Source organism: Cricetulus griseus, chromosome 8 (assembly GCF_003668045.3).
Source record: "Cricetulus griseus strain 17A/GY chromosome 8, alternate assembly CriGri-PICRH-1.0, whole genome shotgun sequence".
Lineage (NCBI taxonomy): Eukaryota > Metazoa > Chordata > Mammalia > Rodentia > Cricetidae > Cricetulus > Cricetulus griseus.
The window spans coordinates 86856246-86880003 of NC_048601.1; the positions used below are offsets into that span (position 1 = coordinate 86856246).

Genomic DNA, 23758 nt, shown 5'->3' on the forward strand with positions numbered 1-23758 from the left:
AAGAGATAAAACTCCCTGTTCCCAGGCTGCATGACTGTCTATGCAGAAAACACCTAGAGTTAGAAGGTGAATTGTCAAGGTCATAGTTTACCCTGTCAGCACACAGAAACCAAGCATGACTGTAAACTGGGGATAAACAAACCGAAATCAAATATTTAAAACACTTTGAAATACTTCTAAGTATAAAAGAAATGCATATGACTATGCACAGGGTTCTGAAAACCATAGAATTCTGATGAAAGGAAGAAGATCTAAATCAATAAAAGATATACACGGTATCCACCAGAGGACACAATGTAGCAAAGAGAACAGGTCAATGCATAGATTCAGTGCCATTCCGGTCAAAAGCCCAGGAAGATTTAAAAATAGACATTGACATGGTGGGTCTTAAATTTATATAAAGGAGCAAAGGAACTAGAGCAGCAGAAACGACTGGAAACTGCCCGGACACCCTTCAGCAGGGGTCGGGATAACACAATGTGGGACAATACCCAGCAACCTGGCAAGGATGGAGAAATCAAAGGGAGGGTCAGGGGCTGCCACTGACTTTGATGGAAGGAGGGTGTGACTACAAAGGGTTGTAAGGGGGAGCTCTGGAGGGGGTTAGAACTGTACTGTGGCCTGACTGATGGTGGTGGTGGCACAAATCAATATGTGTGCTGTCAACACAGAGTTGTCACCTTCTGTGAAAGTCAATCTTGGTATATAAAATTGAAACATGTAAATGAAGTAAAAAATGTGGCAGAGAAATGCACAAATGAGAGAGAAAAGAGAGATGGAACAGTGGTAAAGGCTCCAGCAACGTCCAGTAGAGTCAAGGCATATTGTGATAGTGAACAGCACAGGTGTGTCACTACTGAAAGCTGGGTCCCCAGTGCTAACAACATTCCCAGGCAAGGACTTTGAGAAGTGACTGGGGCATAAGGGCTCTGACCTTATGAATGGGTTAATCCATTGATGGAATCTGTATTTGATAGTGTCTTTGGGAGGTGATTGGAAATGTTGGGAGTTCAGTCCTGGTTGGAGAAGTAGGTCACTGGGAGGTTTCCTTTGGAAGAGCGCTTTGTCTCTGGCCCCTTCCTGTCTCTGCCTCTGCTTCTGGCCACCATGGTGGGAGCCACTTAGCTTTGCCATACCCTTATCCCACCATGATGCTTTTCCTTACCTCAGGCTCCAGCAATGGAACAAGGCAACCATGGACTGGAGCCTCTGAAACTGTTGTTTAAGTTACTCTGATTGTGTCAGAGCAACAGGTGACTAACACAGTACAGCGCTTACATCAGGGTACCACAAAGGAAGTGAGGAGCAAAGTGGGGAAAACATCCCATAAGGAAGAAGGTAAAAGGGAGGGATACGAGGATGATATAAGAGATTGAGATTCTCATAGCAGCAGGTCAATAGATGACCAGAAGACGATGCGTCAATATAATAAAAACAACAGGGTTGGCAAGATGGCTCAGCAGGAAGACACTTGCCTGATGACGATTTCAAGCCCTGAGATCTGCATGGTAGAAGGAGAAAACCAATTCTTGCAAGTCGTTCTCTGACCTCCACCTGAGCACACACACGCACACGCAACACACACAAACACACACACACACACACACACACACCACACACAACACACACAAACACACATACCAAATAGGTGTAGGAAGAATTTTAAAAGTAACAGTGTTGACACACTATTTAGATTGTAACTCCACATATATCACACATATCAATAGATTTGCCATCTCTTTTATTCCATAAAGTGGCCCCAAAGAGCGAACACCACGATCCTACTCAAACCACACTCATACATGTTCTTGCTCTGTTTTCCCGGCCAACTCTCAGCACTATTTCATTTCCAGCAATTGGCACATATTTGCGATGCACACTGGTGACCCTATGTCCTCAGACAGCCAGGCTCTTCCTGGTCCCACTGGCGCCTTGGTATGATGTCCCTGGGTCTCCCTGACTCATTAACACTTCACAGCCACAGAGCACCTACAATACAAGAAAGTTTAAACATTCAGAGCCATCACACCTGGCCTTTTCCTAAAGAGAAAGGTGTGGCATTCCTGCCAGCCTTATCTTCAATGCCAGTCTAGTTGTCACAACAGTGCAGTTTGTCCACATGTGGTGCCAGAAGTTGATACGGCATATTCTGGTGAGCGTAAGCCTACTGAACGTTTGTAAGCCTCAGGCACCATGTATGCCATGCAGTGCTGGAATGACAACACACCTTTCAGTAGCCATGCCAGGCCCTTCCCCACATGTGTACACATGAGCACACATGAGTGCACACACGATCTCTGTACCTCTGTTAGTTCACTTGTGATATGTATCCCAGGAGCATCCTTCAAGTCAACCACACTTAAAACATAAACCCTCCCCCTCAATAGTTAGTTTTTAGTTCCTACCAACTCTTCTTCCTAAAGATACAAATTCCTACCTTCCTTCTAATTCTGCCACCATTTTCTTGAGTTCATTGTCTTTTTATTTCTTACTTTGACAATTTAGACTAGGTCTGTGATGTTACGATAAACCTTTCCGCCAAAAGCCGCCCGAGCCCCACCGCCACGTGTGTGCTTTACGCCAGCCACCGACCCGAGTTAGGCCCAAATGAATACACAGAAACTTGTATTAGGTACAATGCTGCTTGGCCAAGGACTAGGATTCTCATCTGTTAGCTCAGTCTTAATTATCATAAACCTATATATTTTATAAGACTTATCTTATTGGACGTCTTAGTGGCATCCCTCCTTGCCGGTGGATCACATTGTGCTGTTGGAGGAGGAACGGAGGGGAAAAGAGGGCCCTTCTTGTTTCTCCTTGCTTAGATATGAGTCCCCTTGCTATGTCACTTCCTGCCTGGATCACCACTTATCTACCACATTTCCCAGAATCCTCTTTGACTTCTAGTCCTGTCTAAGTTGATGTCTCATTGGCCAAACAAGTACTTTATTCAATAATCAATAAGATGAACACACACAGTATATTCCCCATCACTGTGATCTTAGCAATGGTAGCAGAAGTGTGGGTGAAAAGTGGGGTGTCTGGAAGTCATGGATTTGAATGGTTTCCCATAGGTACTCTTGCTTTCAAAAATTTTCCTCTCCAGTTAAGCTTTCATGTCATTTTCCCTATAAGCTTAAGATGACCTGCACATAGGGTTAGGGCAAATCTTCACTGGCCTGGTGTTTAGTATCTTCCAGAATGTGACCATGGTGCATGCGACCATCAACCTTCACTGTCAGCCAGCTGCACTCGCCAAGTTCCTCATTCCTGGCACCATTCCCATCCCAGGTCTCACACAGTCCCCTCTGCCCGATGGGTCTCCTGTTCCCTCTCTTCCCACTGCAACCCAATCCTCTCCTCAGGCCCAGCTGGCAGGCTTTCTCCAGAAACCTGCTCAAGAATCAGAATTAACAGTCCTTCCCTCGCGAATGGTTCTTCAACAACAGCCATACTAAGGAGTTTGGTCCAGTGAGGCAGCGATAGCTGGGCTTTCCTGAGCCTGAGGTGACAAGAGACTTCATTAGATGTGCCCTACTGCCACCCACAGGAGGCTACCGCTTCCTGGAGATTTCTGCAAATTCAGGGGGTCTCATGCCTTCACTGCCTCTGTGATACTTCTGCCACCTAAACTAAGACAACATCATACACACACACACACACACACACACACACACACACACACACACACACACACACACACACACATCACCACCACCACCACCAGCAGTAGCAGCAACAGCAGCTTTGCAGAGAAATGATGGGAAAATTGAAGACTACCTGTCATCAACAACTTCACCCAGGTCATGGGCTTGCCTGGCCTCAGTTGCGCTCTGACCACTCCAACACCAGGTAAGGATTTCTGAACTAACATCTCACTCACAACTGGAAGCCAGTGCTTGGATACTGTACCCATCTTGACATGCTTCCGTCCCCCTGAGGTAGAGATGATGTCTGAAGCTACCTTTCCACTACTTATTACAAAACCTCATACACAATAACTCTAAAAATTCACTCAAACCAAAATTATTCTTCAGTTTGGTAGATACAGCACGAATTAAAAATGAAAACAAAGACTCTTCATGATAATGGCATGTGAGTGTCCCTCACTCTTAAACCTTCCCTTCGTCACCCTCGCAGGCGTGGTCAGGCACACCTGTAGCCAGCCCCTGGCAGGCGTGGCTACCGTGTCCCCTACAGAGGAGGCCTGTGGGTACCCCAGAGGTAGGTCTCACACAACATGCTCTTCTCATTCATGCTGCTCCTTGAATATTAGTTTAATAAAATAGGGCCGTTGCTCACCCTTCTGAAAATACAGTAGCATCAGTTTAACTGGATGCCAGCACTTCTAGAGGGCAGAAGTAGAAGGAAGATCACAGCAGCTGCAGTCACTCAAAACAGAACTCGGGTCCCACTGTTCCACATGAGGCCACCATGCCAGCCATGACAAGGACCTCATTTGCTTAAACAGAACACATTCAGACTGTCTGAGGACATGAACTGCAAGGAACAGAGAGGAATTATTTTTAGTTCGCTCCTCTCAACTGTATTTCTGTCTTGCACCTCCTAAAATTAGGCCTGCTGACTGGGGCTCTATGCAATCGGTGTGGCGTGGGCTGATGCAACCTTCACTCCCATAACCTCATATCCACTGCTGTGTTGTCCTTTCTTTAGGCAGAGGGATCCCTGCCTCTTTGTGAGCCCAGTGAGCCTCACCCTGAAGGAAGCAGGTACAGCCCTGCTTTGGAAAATTCGAAGACCAAGAAGCATCCTGCCGCCCTAGATATGTTAAGGACTAGAACATTAATTCAGTTGGATATCCGTTGCCCTTGACCCGCCAGCCACTCCTCTGACCTGTAACGTAATTTCATTGTAAAACCAAACTGTACTGGCAGACAATAAGACTCAGTGTAGAAAACCATCATGTAAACATCTTTAAGAATCATAATCTCTAGCCAGGCGTTTAATCCTAGCACTGGGGAGGCAGAAGCAGGTGGATCTCTGTGAGTTCAAGGCCCGCCTGGTCTACAGAGCAAGTTCCAGGACAACCTCCAAAGCAATACAGAGAAACCCTGTCTCAAAAAAAATCATAATCTTTGGTAATTTTCTCTTCATTTTGAGTAATGACACCCATCAAAAGAGTGGTTTGCTAAGAACTAAAACCGCTATAAGAATAAAGGCCATTGGGAGTTAAGTCATGAGCACAGTACAGTGGCTTCTGTACCTGGGAGGGAAAGGCAAGGAATCTCTGAAAGTTATAAACCAGCCCACTCTACATAGATAGCTTCAGACCAGACAGGGCTATATAGTGAGTGAGACCTTGTCTCAAGATAAGCAAGACAAAACAAAAACAAAACGCCCAAATAAAACAACAAACCAACAACACCCCCCCCCCAAACAAACAAACAAAACCCACAAAAGCCAAGAATAAAAAGGGTTTAGAAAAGCTTTGTGGAAGCAGGTTTTTTTTATTTCTTTATTTTATGTGTCTGAGTGTTTGGCCTGCATGTGTTTTGTAACATGAGTGTGCCTGGTGCCTGAGAAGGCTTGGAGCTGGAGTTATAGATGGTTGTGAGCCACTGTGTGGGTTCTGGGAACCAAACCTGATCGAGTGTGACCAGTAGTCCTAAAGAAAGATCACCACAACAGAAAAGGAGATGCATAACTTTAAATAATGGAGATAGGAGCAACATTATTACCTTCCCAGAACATACAAATGACAAGATGAGTCCTGGATTGCATCAGAGAAAAGCAAACAAGTCTATAAAGGAGATATTTTGTAGACAGATATGTATCTGTCTATAAACATACTTATCCAAGAAACATAAATATGGTCTGAGACTGCCGGATAAAACAGGACACTCAAGTCTGAATTAAGCTCATCATTATTTTACATATAAGTATGGTCACATTTGCTCCATACTGGTTCTAAAGCAATTACTTGTTATTTGAATTTTTTATCTTATTGTTTTCAGATAGTGTCTCACTATATAGCTCTGGCTAGCAAGGAACTCCCAGAGATCCACCTGTCTCTAATTCCTGAACACTGGGCTTACAGGTGTGTGCCACCACACCTGGCTGTTTTGCTTTCCGTCTGAGTTTAAGCACGTGTTTTATATTTTTGTTTTCTAACTCTGACAGTGCAAGTGAAGCAGTACAAGGAGTCTAGGGAGAATGAGAAAAGGAGACGTGCAAAGCTCAAAGTAAAAGGAAGAGCAAAATAATTTGTAAATAAAATAAAATAAAGACGGTCCCCATCTGGTCTTCATGACTTGTGTGGTCCATGCGTACTTTGCCCACCGCAGTTCTACACTAGGACCCAGCCTGTGTCACAGGTTGTTCAGTCTAGGGGCTCTAGGCACACCAGCATTCCAGCAAGCATCTCCAGGAACCTGGAGACCAGCAAGAGGAAGTCATCAGCTACTGCACAGCAGGTGAGCAGGCCAGAGTGCAGTGCACTTGCCCAGAGGTCATGTATAATGGATGCTGAGATGATGCAAGGCTGCCAGGAATTGATCAGACTCGCCACATAAGCTTCCAGAAATAGCAAGTATCTGTCCATCGATTCTGAAATACATTACCGCTGAAGCACCTTCAGCACTTGTGTCATTAGAAGCAGAGGCCTAAGCTCTTGGGGTCAACCACCCCTCGTATATAGAGAGTCTGTGTGTTTGTCTAAGTAGCCAACAAATGAAGGCAGCAAAGCCATGCACGCACTCGGGGATGCGGGCACACAGCAGCACAGGAGCAAGAGCCAAGACACAGGTTCTGTCTGGGAACAGCTCAGTCTGTTTCTAGACATACAGATGTGTGGGTAGGGTTGTGGGGTGGGGGACAGCTGCAGGTGCAGAAGCCAGGTTCCCCTGAACGGACCAAGTGGTGAGTGACCCCTGCACAGCCGCTCCTGATCTTCAGGGGTGAGTTTGTATGCCGGGATCCCAAACACTGCATATTAGATGGGCTGGCCTATGCAGGAATTTATTTCTCATCATCTCCAGGTAGGAGTCTAAGAGCAAAGAGTCACCAGTTAGAAAATTCGGGGGCCTCCTTTCAGAGCTTGCCGATGGCCCTCACTGGGTCCCCCAGGACTCATTAGGGTTCTCCCTTCTATGCAAGTTTGTGAATGAGCTCTTTTTCTTACAGAGGTCTTAGTAGATTAAAGCCTGCCCCAACGGCCCTGTCTCCAAATGTAGTCAGTTGGAGATACTGGGGCTTCAAGGTATGTTTTTGGCAGTGGGGTGGGGCACAGTTTCAGCACATAAAATACCATATTTGTGATGTGGGGCTGAGGCTGAGGCTACTGGGTGCAACCATTTGCCAAAAGGAACTTGACAGCTATAAATAAGCAATCTGGCTCTGAAGGGACCAGCTCCCCATTTTGGCAGCCATAACAGCTGAACACGTGCTTATCTGACCTTTCCTTAGTCACTAAGAGGTTAGATGCCTGCCTTGTGGCAAGGAACCAATCAGAAGTTAGCTGGTGGTGCTATGCTTTACGGCTCTGGGTGTGCTTTACGGACAAGTGCACAGCAATGACACGCAGAGCATAGCAACCACCCTGGGAGGGCCTATGGGCCATAACAACCAGTTGACCAATCAACACAGGGCAAGCCCTCCAAGCCTGGAGCCACACCAATCCTGAGCCTGTGTGTACCCCTAGACACTCCCCTTACACTGCCCTACAAGATCTCTATGTAGACGCTTCGAGCTGTCTTTTCTAGCCATCCGCCATAGTGGATGGATGAAAGACCCGAGCAAACATGGGGTTAGCTTGTTAAACAACTTTAATAAAGCCTCATGCACTTTGCATCAAGCTTTCGAATCTGCCTGGTGATTGGGGTCACCGTGGTCCTGGGGGGTCTTACAGCTCAGGTCAGTAATGTAGTTGTCTACACACCACAGTGGCCTTCACTCCTCACCTGTGGTACAGGACCCTTCAACTTGTCACTCCTTTTAAAAAGCCCAGCAAGGTCAAGCAGATGTTAAAATCAGTCCACCTCTTACCAAAGAGTGTCATGCATAAATAAAATATGATCACTGGGAGATGTCAACTGTGCACACATTGGAAGGGCACACACCATATTTTAGTTTCCAATTCATTTCATTTGGGATTAAAGAACTGAGTCACAGTTAAAAATCTTTCCCAAGGGAAACTTAGAATAGAAGATTCTGAGAAGAGTGCATCTTTGGTACAAACTTAATTTTTTTTTTTATGGCACTGCCTCTAGCATCAGGCTCAAAGACTGGACATCCTGTGATGCTAACACTGTACAGAGCAAGGGATGCACATCTCCTTCCTCACAGGGTGTACCACCGCAGGGGACAGACAGGCTGTCAACAAATCAGCCCCAGTGTAATGTTTGAGTAAGATGCCTCTTGGCCATGACACAAGGTGAACTTTTGTTTTACAACATGCTACATTAATATCAAAGCTAGGAAGCTAGTACTAAATGTAAAAAGAACATATACACATAAACCAGCATGGCCAGTGACTTTTGTGACTCCTACTCTTTGCAAAGTACCTTTACATGTATTTATTCATTTTATCCTCATGTCAGCCATAATGAAACAGAAAGGATTTTAATAGAGACAAGGCTGAGGTATGGAAAGCATAGGGAATTTAGCCAACCACAACCTCCAGAATGGGAACATAATGGTTTGGTTGAGAATGCCAATGCATATTAGCCATGATGCTATAAGGAAATGTTCAACCAAAGGGGCACCAGTCATGGAAAAATCCCCATGTGACAAGCATTACTACAGGAGGTCACCGTGGCAAGCTCTGTGCCCAATTATCCAAGCATTATTTGTCCAGTTTTAGGAGGTGCTCAAGCCACCTCAGCCACACCGGCAGCCTGGAAGGCAATGAGGTGTCATGGACAGACTGCAGGGAAGAGAGTCCAAAAATTGTGTCAGCCTTGTGACTCAACCAGAACTCACCCTTGCTATCTACCTTGGTGATAAGCATAATTGTGGCAGATGCTGTGGGTCCCCAAGTATGGCTGCTTAGCCTAATCTCAAAGCTGGTTTCAAAAAGAAAATGTCTTACTGGGTTAAGTGACTGTGGTCTCTAGAGTACAATGGAATTCATAGGAAGGAAGATGGACAGGTAAAATTGCCAGGAAGAGCAAGACTTGGTGGCACAATGCAAGCCAGTCTCTATACAATGCAAGGCAGGCTCTACACAGCTCAAGGTGGCTCTGAACAACACGAGACAAGTTGTGTACAGCAGGAGGCAGGCTCTGTACAGCTACACAGGGGTTCCCAGCAGGGTAAAGAATCTACCTTCGGCAGACTCCAAATTAGTCACAATGACCTACTTGTCTCACCTTTTCTCTACCTTGGGTGCCGAGAGAGATAATGGGACTCTGTCCAACTCTTCAGTACGCTATTGGAGACTCCCTATTTTGAGTGACAATATGAAGGTGCTATTGTAATTGCCCTGGAAGAGTCTCCATTGTCAAAAAGAGACTTTGAACATATCCCTCTTTCCAGACTTGCATTCCAAATCAGAAACCTAGCATGCTATTGTGTCTATGTCAGAGCCCTGAGCAGGGCATCTATATTTGGCAGCAGAGAGAATGAGGCCTCTGGAGAAATGCACTGACTCCCCAGCAAAAAAGAAGGAGCCAGCATGCATGTAACGTGTACTAGAATAGTGTATCCTAGCAGAGATGCCTTTTTAAAAAGTTATTTTCAACACAGAACAAGAACATGTGTGATTCTGTATGAGTTTTAGAGTTTACAGAGAATCTCACTGATTCCTATGAGCCCTGGGAAGGATATGGTGTAGTCCTGTCCCCATCATCCAGACTTGTCCCATTTTATATTAAAACCCATCCCTTGACAGACACATTTAAGGTCTGGGAATGTAGCTCAGTTGCTAGAGTGCTTGCCTAGCATGCACAAAGCCCTAGATTCAATTCCCAGAACTGCATAAACTTAGAAGTTCAAGGTTATCCTTTGCTACGTAGTAAGTTCAAAGCCAACCTGAGATAAATGAGGCCTTGCTTCAAAAACCAAAATAAAATATTTAATGCCTTTTCTTCAGACATTACTTAGCAAACAGAGGGAGGGAGGAAGGGGTGGAGAGAAAAAGGGAGAGGGTTAAGGGAGGAAGGAAGGGAGGGAAACAGAATGAGGATGGGACTGTTCTACAGAGGGACAGAGGAGCATGTGGTCGCACAGAGGCACTGACAAGGCCACGAGAGGAAGCTCAGCTCCTGCATCTTGTCTGGACCACAACCACATGTGACCTCCAAGCTGAATAAAACAACACTGAACTTCACAGACGTCACACACACCCAGCTTGGCTTGGCTGCTGCTCTTATCTAAGTCAATCTCCATGCCTGGCACCATAACCCAAAGAACATTTAGGCCTTGGACGTAAACCTCTGTTTTTCTCTGAGCATGAGAGGGGGGACAGAGAGGAGATGTGCAGTCCTGGTGAGATGCAGCAATGGGTTTTACCCAGGTGAAGGACAGGAATGGATGATTCGGCAGGAAACGTCTGCGCACCGTTGAGAAGTCAGTGCCAGCAAATATGGCTGTGAGGGGGACGTCAGAGGAAAGAACCAAGTATGCTCTTAGCTCTTAACATGATTTTTAAACATGGTCTTAGGTTCAGTCATCTAGAAAACTCTGTCACCATAAGTATATTGTTCTAGAATATACAACAATCTACACAAAGCTCTTTTACCTTTCTCATTTTTGGTGATTCTCTCCTTTTCTTCTTCAATAACTATATGTAAAATGTACACAACTATCCATATATTACATGCTCTTACAGGCTCATGTGCTATCTATTTACATGTATCTTAATCCCTACCATACACCTTGCCAGCTGTGACTATACCCGGAGGTTCCATCTCGGAGCAGAAATCCCCTCAGCAGGATGTAGTCAGACACAGAAAATACTGAAGGTGAAAATTCATCCATATTTAGTGACCTTGGCCTTGCAATGAGTTGTAGAGTGGGAGAATTTTGTTGTATTAATTACTGCAATGCTCTCTGTGCTTGTCTGAGGAAAAAACAGCAACCAGATGCCTTGGGCCAGGGCAGAGAACAGCCAAGTGCAACAGTATCTCACAGCACACTTATCTGCTGTCCTCTTGTTCTAGGGTCACCTGAATAGAAAGGAACCGGGGAGATGCCAATGGTGAGCTCACTGCTCTTTGGACATTCCACTCAAAAGTCACTGTACTCACTTCCTTGGGAGAATAACCTCAAACCATGCCACTGATTGGCCCAGTGGTTAAAGGGGACACCTGGGATGGCAAAGCAGCTAAAACCAGAGCCCAGTTGTATGAGGAAAGCTTGAAGCAGAGTATCAAAACATATAAATTTCAAGCAGATTACTGCTGATGTATATCTCCTTTTGCTAAACAAAAAAAACCCGTCAATATTTGGTCCCCTGGACACCTCTCTGAATTAGTGAAAGCAGGCTATGCAGTCTCCTGGATCTACGAGTCACAAGAGTTACTTAAGGTATATATGGGGCTTTCTTTTTAGTTATAGGAAATTATTACTATGTACAAATGGTCCAAAGTATGACCCCTAGGAGACACCATCTTGCTTCAACAGTTGTCAATTCATAGTCAATCTCATCTCCATTTCTTTTCTTTGTTTTGTTTTCCAGACAGGGTTTCTCTGTGTAACAGTCCTGGCTGTGCTGGAACTCACTAAGATCCACCTGCCTCTGCTTCCCAAGTGCTGGGCTTAAAGGTGTGCACCATCATTGCCCGGCCTCATCTTCATTTCAACCAGCTATTTACCTCCAAATACTTTAAAGATATATATATATATATATATATATATATATATATATATATATGTGATTAAGTAAAATAATCAGAAATAATTGTAACATTAACTTTCACTCTTTAACAACTAATACAATGAAAATATTCTACCTGTGTTCCAGATTTGTGTCAGTAGACTGTAAATAAATGCTTGGCTCAGACAGAGAAAGACCAGGTCATAGTATTTGACCTCAGCCTCTCGTAGCTGCTATAGAACCAGGCCATCTAGAATTCCCATGCTGGTATGGCTGTGAAACCAGAGACAGGTGGCCTTCACTTCAGCTAGTGTGTTGGTTTGCTACTACTGTTGTCCAACAGCAAACCAAAGCCTTCTCCAAATGTGTAAAGTATTTAAATTGTGCTACCATTTCCCTGGAGTGGGTGAGACACTCCCCAACAAGACACCATAGTAGAGATGAGTCCCAGCAAAGGCCATGTGGTTCAAATATGCTGTCCCAGAGTCTTCCTGCTGTAGTGTGGATGCAGGCTCACCCAACTCAGCATGAACAAAAGGGAAGGCCACTCCTGGGAGAATTGAATGGATCCACGGAATACATGGACAGGGTAACGTGGCAGAGTGAGTTCAAAACCACAGTCAACCTCAAGAAATGCTCTTTCTTCCCTGTTTTTGGACTTCTTTCAAATTAATGGCAACTGTCAACTTGGGGCTCCCAACCTTGATCTTAATTTCTGCTGTCTATCCTGGCAACTTTGCATTAACACAGACCTTTGACTGGATTTGTTTCTGCTCTCTGTAACAGTTGTTGCCACTATTTAAAAGAGACACTTGGCAAGCAACTGTGTCATCCTCTGATTGGATCCTCACTGTCAGCCTAATATTTACAAGTGTCACCATATGCCAGGAGATCCCCCAATGTTAACCACACATTATGGAAAACAAACAAACAAAAACCCCAATTCCTCCCTTCTTGAAGTTTCTGTGCTAGGGGCAATGGACCCCAGGAAGTGACCATTGTTATTCCCATGAATACATGGGGAAACTGAGGCTCAGAGTTGTTATTTGATTCAACTATCACACAGCTTGGAAATGGCTCTTTCGATTCTGTTTCCAATCTGCCTAACTCTAAAACTCACGTTTTTTGCCTTTTTACACAGCAGGCTGTGCCATTACAGAATCCCCACTGAAGCCCATAGCTTCCCACAATGCATTCCAAACAGAGGACCAAAGGACACAAACACATTTTCACACTTCTGTGTTCCAACACTCCACGTGGTGCAGGTGGAGTCCTGCTGTCAGCATCTTGGAACACAGTCAGACTCCTCTGCTGTGCATGGATCTTATTAAAATGTTAATCCATTGCTACCATCTAACAACACGGCCGCACCCCGTGCTTTCTGTGAGCTCTAAAATAACTCTATGGAGAGCAAAGGTACAGGGTCTATTGTCTGAGAAAATAATAACAAATTAGAACGGGAAAGGTTGTGCTGAAGGATTCGGTCTGGCTTTTCAATAATTCCCCAAGTGTTAATTGTTACTGCTCCAAAGTTTGTTGTTTCTGCTATAATTGCATTTGCTTTACATAACATTCTGAGTAGAGATTGTGGTATTCTTACACAACATGGCAGGGAACCTGCTCCTGGCTCTCAGGGCAAAGGCAGGTAGAAGGTATGAGGCAGTGGCTAGCCAGCTCACAGCGGTCTTGCCTGTGACCTCAGTGCCAACTCAGGGAGTAAAGCTGAGAACCAGTGTCTACTTGGTGTCTGGCATTGGTGTGAGTTACTCATTAGCTGTTGCAAGATGACCAGCTGCAAGACCCTCTCTCATTCCGCATCCCATTCTTGTCTGTTCAGCAGAGTGTGCAAAAGATAGGAGGAACACGCTTGGGCAGGGTGAGGACTTCAAGAAGCCCAGAGGTAGGAAATAATGAAGAGGCAACATGCTGCTCAAACTTCTGATCTGGGAATAGGAAGGGATTATACTCACTGCTATACTACTTGATCTGGGACGAGGAGACCAGATCTGAACTCTCCGTTTCTCTGTCTGAGCAGGGATATGCTTTGTTCTGGATTCAGGAATCTAAAAAACCTTTTGGAGGCAGAGACCTAGCAGCTCTGTCAGCCTGAGTTCAGTACCTCTCATGATGGCCTGGTCCCAGGTAAAACCTTATCTGCAGCTGAGCTTATCTGTCACTTACTGTTCCCACTGTGTGCCCATCATCACTGACAGTAGAGACTCCGTGTGAGCTCATCCCAACTAGGCTGCCAACTAAAGATAAAGCCAGATCCTCTGCCCTGGCCCCACCTCCTCCTTGTGGTGATATATTATTTATGATTTAATAAAGCTTGCCGGAAGTACCAGAATGCAAAGCCAGCCACACCAGTTAGCTATAGAAGCTAGGCAATGGCGGCACACACCTTTAATCCCACCACTCAGGAGATAAAGGCAGACGGATCTCTCTGTGAGTTCAAGGCCATCCATGGCTACATGAGAGTGAACCAGTCTAAAAGAGAATTAGAGCTCACACCTTTAATCCTAGCCCTAGAGAGGTATATAAAAGACAGGAGCCCAGTGTCTCAAGTGCATTCTGAGATTTCGTCTCTAGCCATGTTGAGGAGAGGCAGCAAACTGAGGCTTGGTGGAGAGCTCGTGGGGACAGGATCACCCCTTTTGGACTGAGGTAGACGTAAGAGCTAGTGGATGGCTGCTTTGCTTTTTCCGATCTTCAGCTTGAACTCTAATATCAGTCTCTGGGTTTTTATTTTTTGTGTTATACCTCCTCAATGGGATTCTCTGCTACTACAACACAGTTTTATTTGGAGGCTCAACTGCTACCTTTTTTTTTCAATTTTAAGGAAAAAACCAATATATAAATAGAAAAACATTGGAGACACAAGAATGAGAAAGAAACACTAACTCCAGAAGCATTTTGGGATATAGGAAGGAGTCTTAGATGTTGTGTTCAAGTCTTGGGGAATGTGATCCATTAATTTTCTAACTTGCAGATAGCAAGTGGCTGAGAATTCCATAGCTTTGGAGCATTCTAATCTCTAGCAAACAGCAGCTGGCTTCACGCTGGAGATTAGGCCTTGCGCTACCAGGCCAGAGTTCAGGCCTCAGCCTTATCAGATTAGTAGCTGTGTACCCCAGATAAGTTCTTAGCCCATCTGTGCTTCTTAAAACTTAGAATAATATCACCTGGAGCTGAAAATGTGGCTTAATGGTTAAGAGCATTTGTTGTGTTTGAGGAGGATTTGGTTTTGATTCCCAGCACCCACTTGGTGGCTAACAACAGTCTGTATGTAACCTGAGGTCCAGGGCATCCAACATCCTTTTCTGGTCTCCTACATTGCTGTACACACATGGTACACATACATATATGCAAGTAAAACACTCATACACACAAAATAAAAATTAATCTTCAGAAAAGAATAATATCACCTGCTATGAAGGCACTCTCATGAAGAACAACCCAAAGGGCGTGTAACAGAGCCTAGCATCACTCACAGCTTGCTGGCAGTGGTCCTGTAACCGTTTGGTGTCTTGAGTGTGCAAGGCAGAATGCACCAGTACACACCCAGGAGCTACAGAGACATCCACCTCCATCACTGAGTGGGTCTGTGGCACTGGGCCTGTCAGTGCCTCTCTGAACCTTAGCTCCCTTACCTGGCCACCAGTGCTGGCCCTACTGAATTCTAACTGTAACTGCAAGTCACCCGTGCTGAGCACTTGGCCCAGTTCCCAGGCCTGGCAGTTGTTCAGGAGGTGCCTGCCACTACTGTCACACACCATCATCTTCACACAGACTCACTCAGCCCACTGGCAAGTCATTGCTCATCCTTTTCTTTTTAAAGGCACATTTCTTGAATTATAAAAATAAGAACAATGGGACAGGAGATACAGACCAATGAAGAGGGCTGGCCAAGCACAATTGAAGCCCTGGGTTCCAGCTACAATACCACAAGAAATTGAAAAAAATTCTCATGTGGATAGGTGAGAAGGTGGAGGAATTATTATTCAAAAATAAGTGAAACTTCCTTGCCTGAAAAGCCAGTGGTGACAGGTGACACTGGTGCCTGTCCTCACAATCTTCATCTGAGTGTGCATGAGCCAGTATGCTTTCATTTGTACACAGGGCTGTTGTGGGTTTTTCTTGCCCTACCAGGTCCCTCTGCCCTTCTCAGCCCCAAATAAACACACAGATGCTATATTAATTATAAAAGTGTTGGCCGATGACTTGGCTTCTTATTGTCTAGCTCTCTCTTCATTATTACCCATTTCTCTTAATCTATGTATTGCCACAAGAATGTGGCTTACCCATAATCCAGCATGTTACTCCTTGGCCAGCATGGTGTCCTCTCGAGGCCGCTCTCCACCCCACCCCCTTTTCCAGAATTCTCCTCGTCTCCTACTCCTGCCTATCTTCCTGCCTCTATTGGGTATAGGCCAAACAGTGTTTTATTCATCAAGCAACATCCCCCATCACAGGGCTCACTCCACCAAGGTGTCGCCTCATGCATGGCCTTTTATTAAGACTTTAGGCATCCCCAGGACTGCTTACTGCTGAGTGTAGAGCTGAGACTCTGCCTCAGGCCTTCACACCTGGTCAGGCTGCCTGAGCTTGGAAGGTGTTGATATTTATGACAAGAAGGTAAAAATAAGAGCAGTTGGGAAAAGGATGTAAGACCCCAAAGGTTCTAGGATGCACCTTCTTATCACAACCATGCTCAGATGAAGACAGACCTGGGAGGGAGAAATGACTGGCTTGTGGTTTTTTCTGGGAATGGCTAGTGATGGTGGAATTTCAAATTCCCTTAGGCCAAACCCCAGCAGTTTGGAGTGTGAACCATGCCCTGGCGAGTAGTCTTGGCTCCAGTAACCAGCTATGTCCAAGGGCTGTCTTGGCACTGTGGAATTTTCCTTCCCTTCCTTTTAGGGGCTGCACGGTGTGGCTCCTGCTCGGGCCAGCTCCATGTGATGAAAACCCTTCTGGCTTGCTAGCTGGAGCACTGGTGCTGTGGGCTCCTGTCAGTTCCTGGGCATCATCAGTGAACAGCTACGTACCATGCAGGCTTCTCCTTTCTGTGCCTGCCACCCGCCCACCTCACAGCTGCCACAGAACAAACACGTTTGAATGTCGTCCTGAATGGCCCTTTGCAAGCATGAGTGACAGGTCCTGACACACCTCTCGTGAAGACAGGAAATCTGCTGCAAAAAACCAGCTCGGTTTTCACAGACCTGTTGTTACTGTTGTCTATGCAAATCCACAAAGAAAGGAATCAGGTTTTTAAAATCACTAGAAGACAAAGGTGTCATTTTGTAGACTGGTAAACAAAAGAAAAGGCCAGCTTAATACAACCCACACAGAGGGTGCACCGCAAAAGCCTCCTCCTCCTTCCAGGAAACACTCTAGTCCCCTGTTCGCAGCACCAATCAAAACACTAGCATGTCAAGAGAACACACTTGAGTGACAGTATTTAAGACTCTGTGAGCCTTTCATTATTGCAAATGCGCCAGTGAACATGCAAATTACCCTTTTGAGAGCATATATAATACGCAGCTCTACCGAGGTTCCTTTCACCAGGCTCTCCTACCCCCACTTCTTCCCCAATAGCATCAAACATAAGACTCCAGGGTATCTCAGGGGACTTCAGAGAACAGTGCATTTTCTATCCTGCTTTTCTTATCAGAAGCCCTTGCACGCCAGAGATGGCAGGAAAATCTCCCCGGGTAAGAGTCATCAACTCTGAGATGACTACTTGGCCCATGAATCATGCAGTCCTTAGTCCACAGGAGAAAAATGATATCACTGAGTTTCCAAATGAAATGACTTGACAAACAGCAAGGAGGGGACAGAACCCTGAACTCTAGCTATCTGGTTGTTTTGGTTCTGATCAGGATCATAAACTCTACCATGCCTGTTGTCTTTTGCTGGCTGGAGATGTCCCTAACTAGTAAAGCACACATAGGTTCCAGGTTACTTCAACAAACAGATGGATTTATCCAGAGTCTCACTGACCGCCCCACCCCCCAGGTTTCCTCTCAGTACTTCTTCATCCACTGCCCATCTTTTCAGGTTCTTGACTACAAACTCCCATTGTCCAGGCTGTGTTTAGAGTTGAGTCTAGTCTCACTTCCCATGGTCCCTGGGGTCCTGAATAATGTCTTGTTTATTGGACTTTAACAAATGCTTAAAGCCCTAACCACTAGTTATGAAAACTTTAGCTCTGTTTCTCAACTGTGTTTACTCATATAGTCACTGATTTCCTGATGTGAGCTGCCTCTCTGTATGCTGTGAATATGTTTTATCACCATTGGTTAAATAAAGAAGCTGTTTCAGCCTATGACAGGGCAGAATATAGCTAGGTGGGAAAGCCAGACTGAATACAGGAAAAAAGAAGGCAGGTCAGAGAGATGCCAGCAGCTGTCGGAGAAGCAAGATGTGAGGTAAAAAGCCACGAGCCTCATGGTGAAATACAGAATAATAGAAATTGGTTGTTTTAAGTTGTAAGAGCTAGTTAATAATAAGCCTGAGCTAATAGGTCAAACAGTTTGTAGTTAGGCTTCTGAGTGGTAATTCAGGAACTGGTGGGTGGGAGAGAAACCCTAGTTGCAATTTCCTGTCTCATTCATTCATTCATTCATTCATTCATTCATTCATTCTTCCTCTTCTTTCCTTCCTTTCTTCTCTCCTCTCACATTCACTTTCCCTTCCTCCATTCCTCTCTACAATTCTCCCTTTCCTTCCTTCATAAGCTGAATGTCTATTTCAAGCCAGACACAAAAAACACAGGATTAAATAATTGTAAACACTAATGAAATAAAAATATAGTTAAAAACAATTACTGCTCTAAAGCAGGGCTTTGAAAATAAGTACAGAAACTAGTGGGGTCAGTGGACTGGACCTCTACTTTGATTTTAGTAGAACGTTCCTACCAGACAGAAGGAACAGCTATATAAAGGCCATGGTGGGGAGTACCCTGGGAGTGGGGCTCAGGGGGAGCTGGAGAGGGAGGCAAGCCCCAGGTTGTCAAAGACCATGGGAAGTCGCTGAGAGGGAAAGCAGGGGAGAACAACACATGATGTAAGTATGCTGAGATCACTGGTGGCTGGAGAGACACAGGAGGCTGAACAAGGCCAGCTGGCTACAGGGCAGGTATTAGTAACTTGTCCCTGGAAGGGGCCAGACAGTAATATTCCAGGGATTATAGGCTAAGGGGCCAAATGAAAGGTAGCCTCTGTGACTTTAGCAAAAGAGAAATGATTTCCATAAAATATTTATTTCTCAAATTAAGAATATAGCAATAAGGAATAAATCAATTATTAAAATACAGGTCCAGGAGTGAGAAGGGAGTTCCTTTTGGTGAAACAACATTTTCTTTGGTTGCTATGCCAGTGATATAGCAGGAACACAGGCACTAATGATATGCAAATGAATGGGCGTGTTTGTGCTCCAGTGGACTTTATGGATTAAAACTTGAATTTCATGTCATTTTTTTTTATGTATCATGAAATATTTCTCTTTCCATTCTTCACCCCAGCTATTTGGCTGGAAAGCACCTTGGTTGCAGCTTGCCAAGCTCTCTGTATACAGCGCTGCCCATATTGTAGATGTACACACATGCTTGCCTAGGCAGATTATGGTGGTGCTTCTCGCTGTGTGATAGCGGATGGCTTGTGATATAAGGTCATCCTAGAGGAGATGCATTTTAGAGGCATAGTTCCCTATGTGATCTGTAGGTAAGAAAGGGCTGTGTGGGGTGCTGCTCTGTAGCACAGGCACAGTTCACCAAGAGTGGGCCATGGGTTGATCCCCGACATGGAAGAAAAGAGATGGAATCTGTGAGACGCTTAGAATCTCAACAGCATCCTTTCCCCCATCAACTCAAAACTCATTTATTCTTCTCTCTCTCTCTCTCTCTCTCTCTCTCTCTCTCTCTCTCTCTCTCTCTCTCCCTCCCTCCCTCTCTCTCCCTCCCTCTCTCTCTCTCCCTCTCTCTCTCTCTCTTTGTGTGTGTGAGAGAGAGAGGGAGAGAGAGAGAGAGAGTAGATAAGGGAACAGCTTTGGGGAGTCAGTTCTCTCATTCTGCCATTTTGTGGATTTTAAGGACCACACTGAGGCTTGCCCTACAAATGCATTTACCCCCTGGGTCATCTTGCTGTCCCCCAACAACTTTGAACTTGGTGCCTACAGCTTTACTGGGTAATCTTCCTGAATCAATTGTACTTTGGAAATTATATACTAATTGGTGTGTGATTTTTAATGAAGATCTAGCATGCTGTTTTGTGTACTGGGAAACAATTTTTGACTCTCCTGTAATTAAAAAATTAATTTCTTTTTTGGTTACCATTACAAGTAATCTAATTATTAATGTCATATAGCTATGTATTCTTCTTTCAGAATATCAGAAATGCTTATTATTTTCACAATTTTAGTATATATTTTATCTTTTAATTGAAAATAGATTTTTTTCACACAATATATTCTGATTACATTTCCCCTTCTCCAACTCCTTCCAGATCCTCTCCACTCTCCCACCCACCCACCCAAAGCCACACACTTTCTCTCTCAATCATTAGAATACAAATAGGTAACTAAAAAACAATATTCAAAAAAATAAAACAGAATAGGAAAAAACAAAAAGCAAACAGAAAAAAACCAAAGGAAATATGCAAGAAACACATACACATTTACACACACAGAAAACCTATAAAAACAAAATCAGAAGCCATGATACATAAGCAAAATATCTATAAGGTTAAAAAAAATGTTCAGACAAAGAACTGTGTAACAAAAACACTCCCAAAATACCTCTGAGTTTGTTGTGTTGGCATCTACTGCTGGGCATGGGGCCTGCCCTAATTGTGGTTTGTATGCCCAGTGAGACTCCATTGGAGAAAACTAAGTTTTCCTCTGTGAGCTGTTATCAGCTGGAGATAACTCACAGGTTAGAAATATGGGCCTGCGTCTTCTTTCCCTCTCAGTGCTGGGACCCCATCTGACAGATCTGTGCATACCACCATAGTCTCTGTGGGTCCATGTGCACATCAGTTCTGTTGTGTCAAGGGCGACTTTGTGTTTCCTTGTGTCTTCCATCCTCACTAGCTCCCATGATTAATGTCCTGAAGAAATATTGTCTAGATCACAAAATACATTCATTTTTTAAACTGATCGATACCACAAAATTGTCTCCTAGGAAAACATAATTTTGGAACTCATTAAAAGTTCCAATACCTGAGCTGGGTAATGGTGGTGCATACCTTTATTCACAGCACTTGGGAGGCAGAGACAGGCAGATCTCTGTGAGTTCAAGGCCAGCCTGGTCTATAGAGCAAGTGCTACACAGAGAAACCCTCTCTTGAAAAATCAGAAAAAAAAAAGAAAAAATAAAAAGAGTTCCAAGACTTGATTCCAACACTCTGGCCAATTCTAAAACCTCCCATGTCAAACAAGTAGATGGACCATGTTTTCTAGATATAGGTGGATCATTTCTTATCTTATCTAGGATCCATGGATAGTTTCCCACTTGTTTTCTGTATTTACAAACTTCATCACCACGCAGTGATGACCTTGAATTTAAGCGTGTGGGGTCAAGTTCAGCAGTGAAACTTCAATACTTATTTCTATTCTGTCTATATTTTTCCTCCACCAGGCAGTATCTGAGGATATTTTTTTACACACTTGAGGGGTGTTACCGGCATTGCATAGGCAGAGGCTGAGGATCTTGTTAAACAGCATCCTAAAATATACAGCCGAGCAACTCCCTACCCCAGTTAGTCTGTCTCAGTGTCAGTGGTGCTGAGGTTGAATTTCTGTTCCAGAACAGAACAGCCCCTCCCTGTGGCCCTCTTCTAACATAAATCAAATGATTAAACTGAAAGTATATGGCCTGGATAGAAGTAGACTAGCTTCATTGCTTCAGACACAGGAAACTTCTGTGGGTGAGTCCCATTTCCCTGGAGCTTTCAACCCAACATGTAACTTGCTGGACTTAGAATGGAGGGGGGCGGGGGACGGAAGCCAGGGTATCATCCCCACCTTCTGCATGACACCGCACATACAACTTGACTTCTCGGTGTCTTATGGGCCTGACTTCAGCAGGAGGCCTTCACCAGTGTCCAGTGAGATGGAAAGTCACTTAGGGAGACTGGGAAAGCCTGCAGCTTGTGGTGGGTGGGGTCTGAGGGGGAAAAGCATGGAGACTGAAGTAAAGTGAAAATGGGGTGTGTGGGGAGAGAATCATTTAGTCCAGACTGATTAGACCCCAACACAGCCAGAGTCAGAATCCTAGGGTGCGCTTGCCACCTGGGGGCCTGCATCACCTGCATCCCAGCACCAAGCTCCTGTTCAAGATCACTCAAAGGCAGGAGCTCCACAGAGAAACACAGGGAAATCAGACAGGCCTTACCGGGGGCCCTGGTGGGGGTGGAGGGGGAGGAGCCCCCACAGGTGGAGGAGGTGGCGGCAGAGGAGGAGGTGGTGGCGGCGGTGGCACCGGCATATGTCACGGTGTTGGTGTCTCTGGCTTCTGAATGGTCCCAAGAGAGTAGTTTCTGGTCTGCAAAAGAAAAAAGAGATTGTTTTCAAGTCAGTATCTTTGGCACACAGTTAATGCAGGTCTTGTTGACACACACACGTTTGTAGATAGCTCCATTTTCCCCTAGTTCCCTTAGTTCATCTGATTGTTCATTCAGTAGCTGAGCACTTATTGGGAGGCCTGCCTGGGCTGCGTGTGGCAGTGAGAAAAGCAGATAGATTCTAATTTGGTGATAAAACTGATGGAATTTACTCTTGAATCTCCACAGAAAGTTAATATCTAAACACGCACGCGCGCACACACACACACACACACACACACACACACACACACACACACACACACCTCTCATTCTAAAGTGATTTTCCAATGACTGACTCCTACATCATTACCAATTTCCTGCAGTTTTATCATTTTTGATGTGTTCTGCATAATCAGATTGACAGTAAACAGTCAGAATGACATTTGACCTTTCCTCCATGTCACATTCAGCCTCACAAAGGATGCTGGCCTTAAGCAACACTCACGAAGGGTATTCACATCTTCCGGCCTCTCTCAAGTCTGTCAGCTATCTCTTTCCTTGCTGTTCCCTTATTGCCATTTTTACGTAGCTGTCTGGGTGCAGACAGACAAGCCACATTTCTTGTGACACACAGAGCTTTTGGCAAGGTTCTACAAATACATTTCTGTTTTAAATGGTTAATATTATAAGATGTCTGATCTCTAGAGACATTTATTTATGTATTTATTCTCTACAACCCCATATAAGAGTGTGTGTGTGTGTGTGTGTGTGTGTGTACAACTTCAGTACTACAGAGGCAAAAAACAACTATGCAACATACTGTAACATTGCAACCACAGGTATTTTTCTTTCCCTTTATATGGTGCAGATTATGAGACAAGCTAATCACTTTCCCACAATAACCCTTCACAAAAGCAGGACTGCCCTTGTTTTTATAGGTGTATCCCAAAACCTGCATGGCTTTGAACTTCCCCTGACTGCGGTGATGAGGAAATGAAAAAGGGACAGACACGGGTACAAAAAAAGCTGGGATCAGGTGAACCATATTCCCTGATGGAGATGTATCACCGGGAACTGGAAACTCGGGGCACTTATTATTTATCACTGATTGAGGAAGCAGGCTTCTTGTGTACAACTGAATGAGGAGGCTGGTTAAGCTGATCTTAGCAGAGTTCTCTATAAGGGGGCAGTCTCGGGAGGCAGTGATCCATCTGAGAAGAAAAGGCTGTGGTTGGTAGTTTCTGCACACACTGGCTTTGGCTAAACCATTGACACCAGGTCCAGAGGAAGGTTCTGCCATTCCCGTGGGCCTGATGCATTGAGGTCCTTGCCATGGCCATGCTCATGTCAACTACACAATTTACTCGGGACTTCATTTGCTCCCACAGTATGCAAAAGGACATTCAGGGTAATGAAGCTTTTGCCCCAGACACACACT

General features: G+C 44.8%; 1 protein-coding gene across 1 annotated transcript in view; it reads right to left on the reverse strand.

Annotated features, from left to right (window-relative positions):
* Wipf3 (WAS/WASL interacting protein family member 3) overlaps positions 1-22262 on the reverse strand; it is a 51644-nt gene extending 29382 nt beyond the window's left edge. Inside the window, 1 exon segment of the mRNA XM_035449054.1 lies at positions 22170-22262. Within this exon segment, the coding sequence (XP_035304945.1) occupies positions 22170-22262 (93 nt within the window).
* Positions 22263-23758: the final 1496 nt, after the last annotated feature.